The sequence below is a fragment of the Dreissena polymorpha genome, chromosome 7 (genome assembly GCF_020536995.1).
Source record: "Dreissena polymorpha isolate Duluth1 chromosome 7, UMN_Dpol_1.0, whole genome shotgun sequence".
NCBI lineage: Eukaryota > Metazoa > Mollusca > Bivalvia > Myida > Dreissenidae > Dreissena > Dreissena polymorpha.
This window is the reverse complement of record NC_068361.1, coordinates 44,811,546-44,829,733: the sequence shown is the minus strand read 5'-3', so window position 1 is coordinate 44,829,733 and position 18,188 is coordinate 44,811,546. Positions and strand designations below refer to the sequence as shown.

The following is an 18,188-nucleotide window of genomic DNA, read 5'->3' as shown; positions in this document are numbered from 1 at the left end:
CCCAGTTATCCCATATAGGTCAGCTCATATACAGTGTTACTCTGACAGTTTTCTGACGCACACAACACATTATTTTCCATTTGTGTACACAGATTTTGTTTTACACCAGTCTCTTTCATATCATACAAACAAATTGTTTATTTAGGGGCTAATTCTTTAATCTATTACTCTTATGTTCAATACAAAAACAAACATGATATATGATATATTAATGCAGAGAGATCAGTGTCAAGTATGTGGTTATAAGCAGTACATTCATTAGAGTATCATACCACAGTTCTATATCAGACCACGGGAAACTATTTCATGCCAGTCAAACACAAGTCTGATTGACAACAAAGCACAGTATGAGCTATGGCCTTTACCCTACACAAGGGTCATCTGAAAGTAGGTCTCAACTTGTTATTGACCCATGATTTTTATTATTCAGTATAGTGACTTCGGTGCATCAGGACATGTTTGTGGTCACATGTCCCTGTGTGGTACCTGGTTCTTTGTTGTACTTGGATCATAGTGGTTCATAGTACCTGACCCTGTGTTATACTTGGATCATAGTGGTTCATAGTACCTGATCCTGTGTTGTACTTAGATCATAGTGGTTCATAGTACCAGATTCTGTGTTGTACTTGGATCATAGTGGTTCATAGTACATGATCCTGTGTTGTACTTGGTACATAGTGGTTCATAGTACCTGGTCCTGTGTAGTACTTGGATCATAGTGGTTCATAGTACCTGATCCTGTGTTGTACTTGGTACATAGTGGTTCATAGTACCTGGTCCTGTGTAGTACTTGGATCATAGTGGTTCACTATGAACTGGTAGTGGTGCTGACGCCAGGTGAAGATGTCGCTCCAGTGGGACAGATCATCAGAGATCATCGGCAGACGATTCCTGCAAGTACAAGTCTTGGTGATAGTAGTTTTAGACAAAACTGTCAGACAATAATACACTAATTGATTGAAGCACAGGCTCAGTCTAGTGTAAGCTTATCAGAGTACAGAACAGCTATAACACCCTAATGGAATGCGATGGGCGACCACAGACTAAAATTCTTTATAAATGAATTTCTGTTGAATGATAAACTTGTACTTTATCTAGCATCAATTAGTGTTAATGAACACAAGGTTATATTGGACATTCTATAATGAAAGTATTAAACTACTAGTAGTTTTGAAATATACCATCGGAAATATACAGCTATTTACATTAGCATTTCAGACTGTAGCATGATGATGGTGGGAAAATGAAGCTTCCTACAGCATGATGAATATGTAAACATGAGGCTTCCTACAGCGTGATGGTGTTGTAAACATGAGGCTTCCTACAGCATGATGATGGTGTGAATATAAAGCTTCCTACAGCAAGATGATGATGTGAACATGAAGCTTCCTACAGCAAGATGATGGTGTGAACATGAAGCTTCCTACAGCAAGATGATGGTGTGAACATGAAGCTTCCTTAAGCAAGATGATGGTGTGAACATGAAGCTTCCTTCAGCAAGATGGTGATGTGAACATGAAGCTTCCTACAGCGTGATGATGGTGTGAACATGAAGCTTCATACAGCAAGATGGTGATGTGAACATGAAGCTTCCTACAGCAAGATGATGATGTGAACATGAGGCTTCCTACAACAGATGATGGTGTGAACATGAAGCTTCCTACAGCAAGATGATGGTGTGAACATGAGGTTTCCTACAGCAAGATGGTGATAAACATGATGATGGTGTGAAGATGAAGTTTCCTACAGCATTATGATGGTGTGAACATAAAGCTTCCTACAGCAAGATGGTGATGTGAACATGAAGCTTCCTACAGCAAGATGATGGTGTGAACATGAAGCTTCCTGCAGCAAGATGATGGTGTAAACATGAAGCTTTCTACAGCAAGATGATGGTGTGAACATGAAGCTTTCTACAGCAAGATGATGGTGTGAACATGAAGCTTTCTACAGCAAGATGATGGTGTGAACATAAAGCTTTCTACAGCAAGATGATGGTGTGAACATGAAGCTTTCTACAGCAAGATGATGGTGTGAACATGAAGCTTTCTACAGCAAGATGATGGTGTAAACATGAAGCTTTCTACAGCAAGATGATGGTGTGAACATGAAGCTTCCTACAGCAAGATGATGGTGTGAACATGAGGCTTTCTAAAGCAAGATGCTGGTGTGAACATGAAGCTTCCTACAGCAAGATGATGGTGTAAACATGAAACTTCCTACAGCAAGATGATGGTGTAAACATGAAGCTTACTACACCATGATGATGGTGTGAACATAAGGCTTCCTACAGCATAATGATGGTGTGAACACGAAGCTTCCTACAGCAAGATGAAGGTGTGAACATGAAGTTTCCTACAGCTAGATGATGGTGTAAACATGAAGCTTCCTACAGCATGATGATGGTGTGAACATGAAGCTTCCTTCAGCATGATGATGGTGTGAACATGAAGCTTCCTACAGCAAGATGATGGTGTGAACATGAAGCTTCCTACAGCATGATGATGGTGTGAACATGAAGCTTCCTACAGCAAGATGATGGTGTGAATATGAAACTTCCTACAGCAAGATGATGGTTGTAAACATGAAGCTTCCTTCAGCATGATGATGGTGTGAACATGAAGCTTCCTACAGCAAGATAATGGTGTGAAGATGAAGCTTCCTACAGCATGATGATGGTGTGAATATGAAGCTTCCTACAGCAAGATGATGGTGTGAACATGAAGCTTCCTACAGCATGATAATGGTGTGAACATGAAGCTTCCTTCAGCATGATGATGGTGTGAATATGAAGCTTCCTACAGCAAGATAATGGTGTGAATATGAAGCTTCCTACAGCATGATAATGGTGTGAACATGAAGCTTCCTACAGCAAGATGATGGTGTGAACATGAAGCTTCCTACAGCATGGTGATGGTATGAACATGAGGTTTCCTACAGCAAGATGATGGTGTAAACATGAAGTTTCCTACAGCAAGATGATGGTGTGAACATGAAGCTTCCTACAGCATGGTGATGGTATGAACATGAAGCTTCCTACAGCAAGATGATGGTGTAAACATGAAGTTTCCTACAGCAAGATGATGGTGTGAACATGAGGCTTCCTACAGCAAGATGATGGTGTGAACATGAAGCTTCCTACAGCATGATGATGGTGTGAACATGAGGCTTCCTACGGCAAGATGATGGTGTGAACATGAAGCTTCCTACAGCATCAAGGCAAGGTGAGCATACCTCCATGTCTTCACTATTGCCTTCATGTCGTGCAGGCTGTTGCTACGGGTGATGTTGGCAGGCTGGAGGCCCAGGTTGATTTGTGCGGCCTCCTGGAGCTCCATGATCTGCTGGGCCGCCTGCCAGAGACAAGTCAGGGTCAAAGGGGACGGCAATTGTGAATGTTGTAATGTTTCCTCGATTGGGAAAGTAGGGGAGGCACATATATGTATGTGTGACAATGTTAGCTGTAGAAGTGACACATGTATGTGCGTGAAAATGTTACCTGTAGAAATGGCACATGAATGTGTGTGACTACATTACCTGTAGAAGTTTCACATGCATGTGTGTCACAATTTTACCTGTAGAAGTTTCACATGTATGTGTGTGACAATTTTATCTGTAGAAGGGGCACATGTATGTGTGCGACAATGTTACCTGTAGGAATGACACATGTATGTGTGTTACAATGTTGCCTGTAGAAGGGACACATGTATGTGTGTGACCTTGTTACCAGTAGAAGTGGCCCATGTATGTGTGTGATAAAATTACTTGTAGAAGTGGCACTTGTATGTGTGTGACAATTTTACTCGTAGGAATGACACATGTATGTGTGTGACAATGTTACCTCTAGAAGGGGCACATGCATGTGTGTGTGACAATGTTACTTGTAGAAGTGGCAAATGTATGTATGTGACAATATAACCTGTGGAAGTGGAACATGTATGTGTATGAAAATGTTACCTGTAGAAGTGGCACATGTATGTGTGTGACAATGTTACCTGTAGAAGTGGCACATGTATGCGTGTGACAATGTTACCTGTAGAAGTGGCACATGTATGTGTGTGACAAGGTTACTTGTAGAAGGGGAACATGTATGTGTGTGACAATATTACCTGTAGAAGTGGCACATGTATGCGTGTGACAATGTTACTTGTAGAAGTGGATCATGTATGTGTGCGACAATATTACCTGCAGAAGTGGATCATGTATGCGTGTGACTATGTTACCTCTAGAAGGGGCACAAGTATGTGTGTGACAATGTTACCTGTAGAAGTGGCACAAGTATGTGTGTGACAATGTTACCTGTAGAAGGGGCACATGTATGTGTGTGACAATGTTACCTGTAGAAGTGGCACATGTATGTGTGCGACAATATTACCTGTAGAAGGGGCACATGTATGTGTGTGACAATGTTACCTGTAGAAGTGGCACATGTATGTGTGCGACGATATTACCTGTAGAAGGGGCACATGTATGTGTGTGACAATGTTACCTGTAGAAGGGGCATATGTATGTGTGTGACAATGTTACCTGTAGAAGTGGCACATGTATGTGTGTGACAATGTTACCTGTAGAAGTGGCACATGTATGTGTGCGACAATATTACCTGTAGAAGGGGCACATGTATGTGTGTGACAATGTTACCTGTAGAAGTGGCACATGTATGTGTGCGACGATATTACCTGTAGAAGGGGCACATGTATGTGTGTGACAATGTTACCTGTAGAAGTGGCGCATGTATGCGTGTGACAAGGTTACTTGTAGAAGGGGAACATGTATGTGTGTGACAATATTACCTGCAGAAGTGGAACATGTATGCATGTTACAATGTTACCTCTAGAAGGGGGCGCATGTATGTGTGCGACAATGTTACCTGTAGAAGGGGCATATGTATGTGTGTGACAATGTTACCTGTAGAAGTGGCACATGCATGTGTGTGTGAAAATGTTACCTGTAGTAGTGGCACATGTATGTGTGTGACAATGTGTGGCAAGCGTCTCCATTCCTTGATGGCCAGGTTACTGGACAGCTCGACAAGGCGCTCTATCTGCAACAGACAGCAATCACATGGTACAGTCAACAATAGCACAGGATGTGAACTTGGGGATACAGTGGGTGTAAACAGACATCAACCACATGGTACAGTCAACAATAGCACAGGATGTGAACTTGGTGATACAGTGGGTGTAAACAGACATCAACCACACGGTACAGTCAACAATAGCACAGGATGTGAACTTGGTGATACAGTGGGTGTAAACAGACATCAACCACATGGTACAGTCAACAATAGCACAGGATGTGAAATTGGTGATACAGTGGGTGTAAACAGACATTAACCACACGGTACAGTCAACAATAGCACAGGATGTGAACTTGGGGATACAGTGGGTGTAAACAGACATCAACCACATGGTACAGTCAACAATAGCACAGGATGTGAACTTGGTGATACAGTGGGTGTAAACAGACATCAACCACACAGTACAGTAAACAATAGCACAGGGTGTGAACTTGGTGATACAGTTGGTATAAACAAACAGGAATCACATGGTACATACAGCACTAGGATAGGTACTTGGTGACAAAGTATGTATTAACAACTAGGCTCAGATATAGGCTTGTAAATAGAATTTACACAAAAAGCAAACTTCACTGTAAAAAATATATAAAAAGAAAGCTGAGATAAACATGCAAGTTGACATTTAATGACAATAGAAACATAAAATGATAACAAACAAGAGCTGTTCCAAGGCAGCACGATCCAGTTTTCTTCGACTTTGTTAGTTTAATGCATATTTTCTCTTCCTTATATAATGACAAAAAAGAAATATTTAAAGTTGAATATCTGAAGTAGTATATGTTACCTTAGAGCCGAAAATTTGTTAATTAAAACAAGAAATGTGACTTAACAAAGAAAGTAGCTTTTCAGCCATTTACCAATTTATTTAGTTGACTCTAATTGAGTTTGTAAGCAAGGTCAGCTTGTCAGCTACCTACACACAAAATGTCAGCACAATTTCTCTATCCAAACTCAATTTATTGAAACCATTTATTCAATATTAAGTCAGAGCTCCAGATAGGGGTCGTATTTTCGTAATAACGAATTATTTTCAAGTCCGTTACGTTTTTATTTTAAAATCTTGTCGTACCATTAAGAATTACAAAATCAAGTTACGAATATTATTTTTACATTGGTTCGTAACGATTTTTATTGAGTTCTTTTCGTGTATTAAGGATCTTTTCGGTGCTTATATAAAATGGTTATCAGGTTTGTTGAACAAAGCGCATTTTTTCCAATAAAAGCAGCGTGTACAGTCTATCTGTCAAAAAACAATGGCGGCGCCCAGAGAGCATCATAAAAACCTGCAAAGCTGGCAAAAACACGCTTTTAACATATTGTACGCAAAGTGAGCTGAAGTTGAATGTTAAGAAAGACATTATCGAAAAGATCTTATACGATGTTGTATGTTCAGTTGCCAAAACAGTCGGAAAAGCAAAAAAAACCGCGACACGACGGGTCCAAACTTAAACAAAAAAACATTGAACGAGTGGAAGGGACGATTTCCGTGGCCAATCGTTGAAAAGATTGAAGGGGAGACCCGTTTTAATTGTGAAATATGTAAAAAATTATCGAAGGCATGCAATCTAAGCACAGTTTGGGCATATGAAGGTATTTGAAAAATAAAATTGTAAAACACTGAATAGACACTGTTGAACCCGTTTAAATTAAGTTGCTAGTATGTTTATTTTGATTTTTTGCATGAAAATAACCATTATTATTTATTTTAAGAATTATTTTCCAAAACTTAGTAGTAATGTTAAGAATAAAATTTCAGAGTTAAGAATTATTTTTGAAAATCTGGTAGTAACGTTAAGAATTTCACAAAACCTTATCTGGAGCTCTGATTAAGTAATAATGATATTGACCCATTTTTGTATTTTCGGTTACAATGACATTGACTGAACTACTCGCAATGTCTATCTCACCCTAGGTCTTCATGTCAGCTACCAACAAACTAACTTGTATCATTTCCATCCAAAATAAAAGGTATCGAGCAGAAACCTTTTTTTCTTATTTTATTAACAGTGACCTCGACCTAACTGGCTATGATCCCTAACTAGATCAGTTTGAGACCTACCAACAAACACATTTTCAGCACAATTTCTCCATTCTTACTGTAGTCATAAGGTGCAAGCTTTTTATCTATTTTAAGCAACAGTGACCTTGACCTTCACCCAGCTGGCCTCAAATGAGACCTCAAGCCTTGTCTGCTTGATTGAAGTTGCTCGCAAACCCTCGCCTGAATTTCCACAGTAAAAAAAATACAAAGAACATTAAGGGGCTTTTTTCTGCTGAATTGAAGACGAGAGTTATATGCCTTGTAAGTCTTGGTCAGTGACGCTAATTAAGACACTAAATAAATGTCAAGTTCCATTTTAATGTATGTAGTAGCCATAGAGAAACAGCGTTGTTGAATGCTTAAGTTAACCTGAATTTTCTCAGTACAATTGGTCATAATTCTGAACAAGATGTGTTTGGGAAACACTATGTCCCCGTATATGACGTTTGACCTTGGAGGATGACCTTGACCCTTCACCAATCAAAATGTGCAGCTCCATGAGATACACATGCATGTCAAATATAAAATTGCTAGCTTCAATATTGCAGAAGTGACATTACATGAGCAATTTTGACCCATATATTTGACCTTGAAGGATGACCTTGACCTTTCACCACTCAAAATGTGCAGCTCCATGAGATACACATGCATGCCAAATATCAAGTTGCTATCTTCAATATTGCAAAAGTACTCATCAAATGAGCGATTTTGGCCACATATATTTGACCTCTGACCTTGAAGGATGACCTTGACCTTTCACCACTCAAAATGTGCAGCTCCATGAGATACACATGCATACCAAATATCAAGTTGCTATCTTGAATATTGAAATATTGCAAAAGTGTACATTAAATGAGCGATTTTGACCCATATATTTGACCTTTGACCTTGAAGGATGACCTTGACCTTTCACCACTCAAAATGTGCAGCTCCATGAGCATGCCAAATATCAAGTTGCTATCTTGAATATTGAAATATTGCAAAAGTGTACATTAAATGAGCGATTTTGACCCATATATTTGACCTTTGACCTTGAAGGCTGACCTTGACCTTTCACCACTCAAAATGTGCAGTTCCATGAGATACATATGCATGCCAAATATCAATTTGCTATCTTCATTATTGCAAAAGTTATTGCAAATGTTAAAGTTGGTGCAAACCAACCAACCAACAGACCAACCAACAGACCAACCAACAGACAGGGCAAAAACAATATGTCCCCCACTACTATAGTGGGGGACATAAAAATTGCAAGTCAGAGATGGAAATTGGTGATTGACATTGCATGATGATCCCAGAGACATTTGAAGTTACATTGAATATCTGTATACATTGTAAGTTACTGTGTATACTGTGTATAATGTACTTGTTGAATGCAAACTAAAACATGAATTTAAACTAGCATGAAAAAATTAACCAGTCTTTTATTAGTACAAAAGGGGACATAATATTGCTTTAAAGCTGGTCACAGTTAAAGGTGATGGTCAGTGAATGGTCAGAGAGACCCTGTAGCATTTTATTTGAACATCTCTAATTAATAAACAGATATACATAGCATGAATCCTTAACCCCAAAATTACCTGATTCTGCAGCTTGGACTATTCTGTGAAAAGCGAGCTAAACACTTAAATAATGCCATCAAAGTCATGGTTACAAATTATTCATTAATTATCCAAGAATCGTTCCTTCTGTCTTTATGATCATATACATGTTTGACACATGAGTTTCAATGAAGAAACTTTATACATTAAACACAATATTTTATAGAACAGAATTGATACAATGGAGTTATCTACACTACGAACAACAGTTACAACATGACCAAAGTAACACATGCAATGAAATGTGCACAAACCTACTGCAGGTTGGATAAACACATTCACACAGATACAGATCTTGAGACACAATGTATACACAACAGCAGTTGTCATGACAATGGCCTAGTATCGTGAACATTCTTGAGTCAATATCCTGACTCAGTGTTCTCTTTTTTCTCAATGTATGAGATTACTGTGAAACCATTATTATTTGGCAGGCATTAATTTTTGTCTATTTGGTCACTGGACCTATTGGTTAAGTTAAGATTAGTAAATTGTAGTTTGACCATCATGCTCAAATAAGTGTTCATTTTTTTTTGAGTTTTGAAACCAACTCAACCCTTAGTTTGAGAAGGAATATATGCCTATTTTTATAGCTAATATTGAGATTGTTTTTAGCTAACCAACACTCACAATACTCAGCTGAGTGGAAACTCTAATCCCATCTTCTGAGTTGAGCTCAAAACATGAAAATGTTCCTGATACTGGGCCTATGTGTCCACAGCCCATGCCTAGAACTTGAGAGTGTTACCATAGTTACCATGTTAAGGTGGTGCTCGTCCGGGTGACATATTGCGATGTAGCCGCGGTACAGGTTCACCTTCCAGGCCATCTCCTTGGGACAGCTCAGCTCCACCTGGCGGACAACCGTGAATAGTGAGCACTGGGATTAATGCATGTGCGTAGAGTGGCATCCCCGATCAGCCTGTGCAGTATGCACAGGCTAATCAGGAATGACACTTGCGGCTTTTTAAATTGAATTTTTTGTTAATCACGTGTAGGCGGAAAGTGTTGCCCATGATAAGTCTGTGCAGTGTTCGCAGGCTGACCTGGGATGAAAGTTTAAGAATATGCATTAAGCCCAGTTTTTCCAGAACAAGGCTCGTAGAAGAGGAAAGAGTAGTCAATAGCAAGAATTCACTATAGCAATGGAATCCAAAACCATGCCTACTTAGGTCAATCTCTAAAGGCACTGAAATTAAATGAAAGCATTTACAAGAATTTACAATTAAGTACTAGCGTCATGAAAAAAGCTGAAAACAGAGTCCATTGAATCACAATAAAGAGAATAATAAGCTTCCACGAATGATAGACTTGACAATTTTTATATAAAGGTATCTAGAACAATAGCACGTGGAATGTCAGAAATATGATATTTCAGTGGAAGTGAAACTGTGATTTAAAATCCTGCTCCATATTGGCTATAACACTTCTTCTATGACACTTTTACAGCCAAAAAAGACAACCGGCTATGCAGGCTATCTGACTTGTGTGCATATATGCCAATGTAACAGTCTAGTTTTTAGTAGGCACTATATGAGTGTCACATTCCAGTTGTTAGAAGTCACTATATCAGTGTACATAAAATGGCGATATAGGACATAAGACTTGTGTGCATATATGCCAATGTTACAGTCTAGTTTATAGTAGTCACTATATCAGTGTACATGAAATGGCAATTTAGGCCATAAGACTTCTGTGCATATATGCCAATGTCACATTCCAGTTGTTAGAAGTCACTATTACAGTGTCCATGAATACATGGCGTGGCGACAGAGACCTGTGAGAGTGCGTCCTTCATGAGGGCCCAGTTGGGCACACGCCAGGCACTCTCCAGCACCAGGTGGGGGTTCGTGTTGCCCTTGGAGTTGGCGTACTCTAGCAGGTGGTCCCACTGGTTCAGCTCCTTTGAACACCTGCACACAAACACAACTAGCTACAATAGATGCAAACAAATTATGAAATGACATAAAACAAACACAGTATTCAAATGAAATCAGCAAAATATCTTACTGTACCAAATAAATACTAATGTACAATATGCCAATGTCCACCAAAAAAGAAAAGTATAAACAAACTTCAATAATCAGTACTGAAAATTGTGCGGAGAAGTTCCACGTTTAAATTTAAATCATGAGGTTTTTTTAACTGCTGCAAAAACACAAAAACAGAAAAGACATATTAACAAGAGATTGACAATCAATATGGTCCCCAACCATTGAAACTCCACCATGGTCAGTATTTAAAAAATATATTTGTTGCCATAGCAACCAGAATTCTTGACGTAGGAACAAAATGAAATGACGTGCATAATCTCCATATTGCAATCTATCCATGTTTCACGTTTCATGAAAAAATATGAAGAACTTTTAATGTTATCGCAGGATCCAGAAAAAGTGTGACAGACAGATAGACTGACAGACAAAGCGCAAACCACAAGTCCCCTCCAGTTTCAAAGGGTAATAACTCCTTGAAATATTATAAAACCCAAATGACATCACAATTATAAAAAATTCCACCATACAGGAATGCTGCTGATCAATTTTCATTTGATTCCCATGATTATTGTCTGATTTCTCACATGGAAACAAAAAGTGTGACGGACAGAACGACTGACATTGAGTACAACAAAAACAATCATGGGGAAAATGTGTTTCAGACCCGTGCAAACTCAATTCCATCAAAATCAGATTTAAGAAAGATGTGCACAAGCAAGCAAAAATATGCCCTTTCAGGATGCATAAATATGCCAATCCTAACAAGAATGTCAGTTGTAAGATCCTACCGTAGCTTACCCCATATATGAGTCACTATATGACCACATAGCTATTTGTGCCCATACCTGATCCAGTGGTCCTCCCACAGCCTGTACTCAGGTACAATACTGGGGTTTGCTGGGCCAGCATTGTGGTCCACACGAGCCTTCGACATCGCCTGTAAAACAACATACCCAATAGTCAATAGTATATCACATATTACATACACTATAGTCAATAGTACATCACACATACCGTATAGTCAATAGTACATCACACATACCGTATAGTCAATAGTATCTCACACATACCGTAGTCAATAGTATCTCACACATACCATATAGTCAATAGTATATCACAGATACCCTTTAGTCAATAGTATATTACAAATACCATTTAGTCAAAAGTATATCACACACAACATTTTCCCTTACTTAACTAAGTACTTAAGACATGCACTACTTTGATTTTCTGCACAGTGGTGGTATATCACAGTCAATAATACACATATAGAATAGTCAATAGTATATCACAGATACCCTTAAGTCAATAGTATCTCACACATACCATATAGTCAAAAGTATATCACAGAAACCCTTTAGTCAGTAGTACAGATACCGTATAGTCAATAGTATCTCACACATACTGTATAATCAATAGTATATCACAGATACCCTTTATTCAATAGTATCTCACAAATACCGTATAGTCAATAGTATATCACAGATACCCTTTAGTCAATAGTACACATACCGTATAGTCAATAGTATATCGCAGATACCCTTTAGTCAATAGTATCTCACACATACCGTATAGTCAATAGTATATCACAGATACCCTTTAGTCAATAGTATCTCACACATACCGTATAGTCAATAGTATATCACAGATACCCTTTAGTCAATAGTACACAAACCGTATAGTCAATAGTATATCACAGATACCCTTTAGTCAATAGTATCTCACACATACCGTATAGTCAATAGTATATCACAGATACCCTTGAGTCAATAGTATTTCACACATACCGTATACTAGTAGTCAATAGTATATCACAGATACCCTTTAGTCAATAGTATATCACACATACCATATAGTCAAAAGTATATCACAGAAACCCTTTAGTCAGTAGTACAGATACCGTATAGTCAATAGTATCTCACACATACTGTATAATCAATAGTATATCACAGATACCCTTTATTCAATAGTATCTCACACATACCGTATAGTCAATAGTATATCACAGATACCTTTTAGTCAATAATACACATACCGTATAGTCAATAGTATATCACAGATACCCTTTAGTCAATAGTACACATACCGTATAGTCAATAGTATATCGCAGATACCCTTTAGTCAATAGTACACATACCGTATAGTCAATAGTATATCACAGATACCCTTTAGTCAATAGTATCTCACACATATCTTATATTCAATAGTATCTCACACATACCGTATTGTCAAGAGTATATCACAGATACCCTTTAGTCAATAGTACACATACCGTATAGTCAATAGTATATCACAGATACCCTTGAGTCAATAGTATCTCACACATACCGTATAGTAGTAGTCAATAGTATATCACAGATACCGTATAGTCAATAGTATATCACACATACTGTATAGTCAATAGTATCCCACACATACCATATAGTCAATAGTATATCACAGATACCCTTTAGTCAATAGTATCTCACACATACCGTATAGTCAATAGTATATCACAAATACCGTATAGTCAAAAGTATATCACACACAATGTTTTACCACTGTTAACTTAGTACTGTAGACATGCACTACATGCACTTTGATTTTCTGCACAGCAGTGGTTTTGGGTGAAAAGTTTCTGACACCATATTAAGTCACTTTTTGTGACTCTGTCTTGGAATACTAGACTATACATGTACAAAAGGTGTTTTACCAGATATACTTCTGCAGTTGGCACAGGCTAATCTGGGATGACACTTTCTGACTAAACTGTATTTTTGCTAAGAAGAGACTTCTATTGAACAAATATTACCATTGAAGCAGGAAAGTGTTGTCTTTGATAATCCTGTGCGGAGCTAATCTGGGACAATGATTTACGCAAATGCACTAAGCCCAGTGTCCCTCAACTCTCAAATACTCACTGCTTCATATGCCCCCTGTGCCTGCTCAAAGAAGCCATGCTGCTCATAGGCGATGGCAGTGGTGGTCTCAGAGAACTTGGCGCGCTTCTGCCACAGCCCCGCCCACATGTCATCTTCCTTCAGCAGCGAGTACAGGTCACACAGAGCATCCAAAGTTTCCTAGCAACCAAAACAAAGTACAGGTCACAAAGAGTACCCATGGTCTCCTAGCAACCAAAACAGAGTATAGGTCGAAAAGAGCGTCCAGGGTCTCCTAGCAACCAAAACAGAGTACAGGTCACACACAGGACATCCAGTGTTTCCTAGCAACCAAAACAGATTACAGGTCAAACAGAGTATCTTAGATCTCCTAGCAACCAAAACAGACTACATTTCACACTGGGCATACACTGTCTCATAGCAACCATAACAAAGTAATTTTTAATATCATTTTATCCTTAAAATAATAAGGGGATAGTTTTTATGTGCAGTTAATTATGTAATTTAAAACCCCAGTGATTAAGTTATTTTAATGATATTTGCAATCGAGTTGCAATGTCAGGGGTAAAAATTAGTGGCTTCCAGTTTCTAAGGGACAAGTAAATTAAGGTTGACTTACTTGTAGAGGACTGGTGGTGGGTTCAAACTCATACTCGCTGGAGGAGTGGCTCTTCACTAGGGGCTGGGACCCAGCACTGTCGGTTTGCTCCAGTAGGAGACAGGACCGGTACCAAAGGTTGTGGGTACGACCCAGGTACTGGCAGAAACACACACAATATTTGTGGATTTCAATGAGTCATTCATAATACCAATTATATTTCATTAGTGGCTTTAGAAAAAGTATTTTTGAACAAATATATTTTGTATAACTAAGTGTGCAATAAATATTCAATGTTTGGCAGAAAGAAACATATTTCTTTATTATTTCATGATTTAAAAAAGGGCAAAAATAGCTTATGTGTCAAACAAAATGCTTATAATGATGTCATGAAAAGGTGTGCTAAACAACCACATACATGAGAATGGGGGGTGTGTTCTCATATGTGCGCCATTGTATTTAAATGATAATTGTGTTTAAATGTTAAATGTATTCATAAAAAGCAAACGTTTGTGTATGTTCTACATGCTATTTCTATACAGACATTTTCATTTGACAGTAACTTACACTATTACGTTGATATAAGTGAAGGTAAAATACTGTAATATTTCTTATATTTTCACTGCAGTGATACTTTTAAAATCTCATATTTTCACTGATATGACTTTTTTTTCATCAATAAAATTGATTCAAGTATGACAAATACAACAAAAAGGATTATAGAATTAATGCTTAGTTAACCTACGACCACTACTCACTAATCTAAACCATCCAAGGTCTATGAAGTTTTCCATGTGACTATCCTACCTTAAGTATGGTAGGTCTGACTGGTACAGGGGGCACACACAAGGCCAGACTTTCTGTGAAAGTGTGGATAGCACTCGGATGGCAGTCTTTCTGGATCACGTGGCAACCACTGCACAGGAAGGGCACCAGCTCAGCACTCAGCATCTACACACAGCAACAGATACACACCTTTCTACATCAATTACATGGGGCCAACATGTTTGTTTATTTGATTAAAAAAAAAAAAAAATTGTGCATACATTTTATTTTTGCCATATAGTAATACATTCATATTCGATTCATATAAAAATCGTGCAACAAACATATACATGTACAAAAGCATGTACATGTTGGGTGTGTATAGCCATAGAAGTAGTAATCCAAAATATACATACAACACATGTTACAAATTCGGAAAAAAGGAAAGAAAAAGAAAACACTGTATATACTTCATAGATTGAAGATTCACATTAATGGATATTAACATAGTTTTGATCATATCCCATTCCTGTTTAACAATTAACATATATTTTTCTTTCATTTTTTTAAACAACAAAAAAAAAAAAAAAGAGAAAAACAACGATATTCGTTTACTTATAAAAGTAACACATTGGTTTGCTTATAAAAGTAGAGTTACACATGTATGTGTGCAGATCTTTTTTTCTATTTATAAAATTATATGCACATTAGGAATATATTATTTGAATTGTTTGTATATTTGGATTATTGGCAGTTTTCTACAGAATTTCACATGACATACATCAGATAACCTTCATACAATTCATTGACACATAAGTTTCTATGTTGCACGCTTATATAACTGATACCCGCATAAGTTAAATGGCTCGGCTGGAAATCCAACCAATGGTCCTCTGTTTTGAAGACTAATCTATCAATACCAACTGAACAATAAACCCCGTCAACCTCCGTCGTTGTTAGCTTAACTTCTTCTAAGGGATCATAATTAGTGCTCCAGAAATGCATACTTAAAGTGATAGTGTTGATAATGGGACTCATTATGGTCTGAATGCACTATAGACCCAGCCAGCAGACTGTTGAGGTGTGTACATGTACCTGCTGCTGTTTCTCAGACAGGACCTTCCATATGCGAGGGAACAAAGCCAGCCACGTGATGTGACTCAGGTCGGTGCAGCTGTGGCACAGTTGACTCAGAGAGTTCAAGAACTGGAATGTCTGAAAACACATCATTGACATAGCAGCAAGTGAATGCAAGTCGTCAAGAGGGCTAAGTAAAGGCCAATGTTTCAACAACACCAAGGGTGGCTTTGCCAGGCATACTTGAACAGGCAGGACACCCTAACCATACGCAAAAAGCGTTACAAATATTTCTAAACTTTTCTTTTCTTTTCATTTTAACGTGAATTCCATAACTTAAAATGATTTTTTTTATAATATTTCACATTTGAAATAAATCATACATGTGAAAGCTGCTGACCAAAGTTTCATTATCCAGTACATACCTTGACCTCTCTGCAGTTTTCCAGAAACTTGGCCTGCCTCTGCAGCAGGATGACCAGGTTCTGTTTGGGGTCCTGGCACTCCTTCTTAGGGGACTCCTTCACCCCCGGGGTCTCTTCTGAGCCCACACTCAACTCTATGTCAATCTCCTCCTAAAACACACAAGTCAGAGGCTACACTCAACTCTATGTCAATCTCCTCCTACAACACACAAGTCAGAGGCTTCACTCAACTCTATGTCAATCTCCTCCTACAACACAAGTCAGAGGCTACACTCAACTCGATGTCGATCTACTCCTAAAACACAAGTCAGAGGCTACACTCAACTCTATGTCAATCTCCTCCTTAAACACACAAGTCAGAGGCTACACTCAACTCTATGTCAATCTCCTCCTAAAACACAAGTCAGAGGCTACACTCAACTCTATGCCAATTTACTCCTAAAACACAAATCAGAGGCTACACTCAACTCTATGTCAATCTCCTCCTTAAACATTCAAGTCAGAGGCTACACTCAACTCTATGTCAATCTCCTCCTAAAACACACAAGTCAGAGGCTACACTCAACTCTATGTCAATCTCCTCCTAAAACACACAAGTCAGGGGCTACACTCAACTTTATGTCAATGTCAATCTCCTCCTAAAACAAAAGTCTGAGGCTACATTCAACTTTATGTCAATCACCTCCTACAACACAAAAGTCCGAAACTACACGCAACTCTATGTCAATCTTCTACTAAAACACACAGGTCAGAGGTTACTCTAAACTCTATGTCAATCTCCTACAACACAAATCAGAGACTACACTCAACTCTATGTCAATCTCCTCCTACAACACAAATCAGAGACTACACTCAACTCTATGTCAATCTCCTTCTACAAAACACAAGTCAGAGGCTACAATCAAATCTATGGCAAACTCCGCTTAAAACAAACAAGCAGAAAATCAGAGGCTACTCTCAACTCTATGTCAAGCTCCCCCTAAAACACACAAGCAGGAAAGAGGCTACACTCAACTAATCACATTCTGGAAATCTCTCTGCATATTTCAAAGAAGTAAGCAATAGGTATAGAGAGCGACCATGCTTAATTTGACCAATTTTATAATTAGAAGAAGATTCAGAAGTGCACCAAGCACTTTTGCTGGTTAACAAGCTTGGTTGAGATATTATGCCCACAAACATTATCACTAAGTTTTATGATGATTGGATTACAACTTTTAGAGTTATTGATCAGACATTGTTATTCTGGACTTTTCCCACAGCAGGTGCTCCCATTATATTTGCCATTTTTTAACTGCTGTATAAAAATCAGATACACCCACAAATGTCAATCATGTGGATTTTACTCAGCAATTCTATCAAAACTTAAACTCTGCATTCTAAAACTTGGGAAAGGTCTTTTATGTTCAGGTTTTATTAAGGGAATCGCGGTACTCCGTGGGAAGGTATATCCTAATAGTCTCCCCTCGGTACAATTCAGGATACGCCTCCGAGTCCGTAACGTACAGTACGGCATTTTCCATGACGCATTTGAAGGGAAGTAACTGTAATTTCCCCCAAAAATGGCGGAAGTTGAATTGAAATCACCTCCAGCGAGCTTCTAATAAAAAATATGGAAGAATGTTGTGTTATCAGTAAGAAAGTGGTAGGCGTTTATTTCGTATAAACATTTGCTCACGACTTCAGTCGCTAATAATTTTCTAAGCAGGAGCTGTTATTTTGTGATTC

General features: G+C 38.3%; 1 protein-coding gene across 50 annotated transcripts in view; it reads right to left on the bottom strand.

Moving 5' to 3' along the window:
* LOC127840099 (transformation/transcription domain-associated protein-like) overlaps positions 1 to 18,188 on the bottom strand; it is a 136,523-nt gene that overhangs the window by 27,234 nt on the left and 91,101 nt on the right. For all 50 annotated transcript variants that reach the window (XR_008030402.1, XR_008030405.1, XR_008030403.1 and 47 more), the window contains 11 exons: positions 16,461 to 16,610; positions 16,054 to 16,173; positions 15,001 to 15,144; positions 14,215 to 14,352; positions 13,617 to 13,775; positions 11,562 to 11,653; positions 10,500 to 10,635; positions 9,480 to 9,575; positions 4,949 to 5,044; positions 3,235 to 3,353; positions 774 to 891 (listed from right to left, as the gene is read on the bottom strand). Coding sequence is in view for 43 of the 50 variants with exons in the window: in XM_052368495.1 (XP_052224455.1) it covers positions 774 to 891; positions 3,235 to 3,353; positions 4,949 to 5,044; positions 9,480 to 9,575; positions 10,500 to 10,635; positions 11,562 to 11,653; positions 13,617 to 13,775; positions 14,215 to 14,352; positions 15,001 to 15,144; positions 16,054 to 16,173; positions 16,461 to 16,610 (1,368 nt within the window). In the remaining 7 variants the exon portion in view is untranslated. The remainder of the gene's footprint in view (positions 1 to 773; positions 892 to 3,234; positions 3,354 to 4,948; positions 5,045 to 9,479; positions 9,576 to 10,499; positions 10,636 to 11,561; positions 11,654 to 13,616; positions 13,776 to 14,214; positions 14,353 to 15,000; positions 15,145 to 16,053; positions 16,174 to 16,460; positions 16,611 to 18,188) is intronic.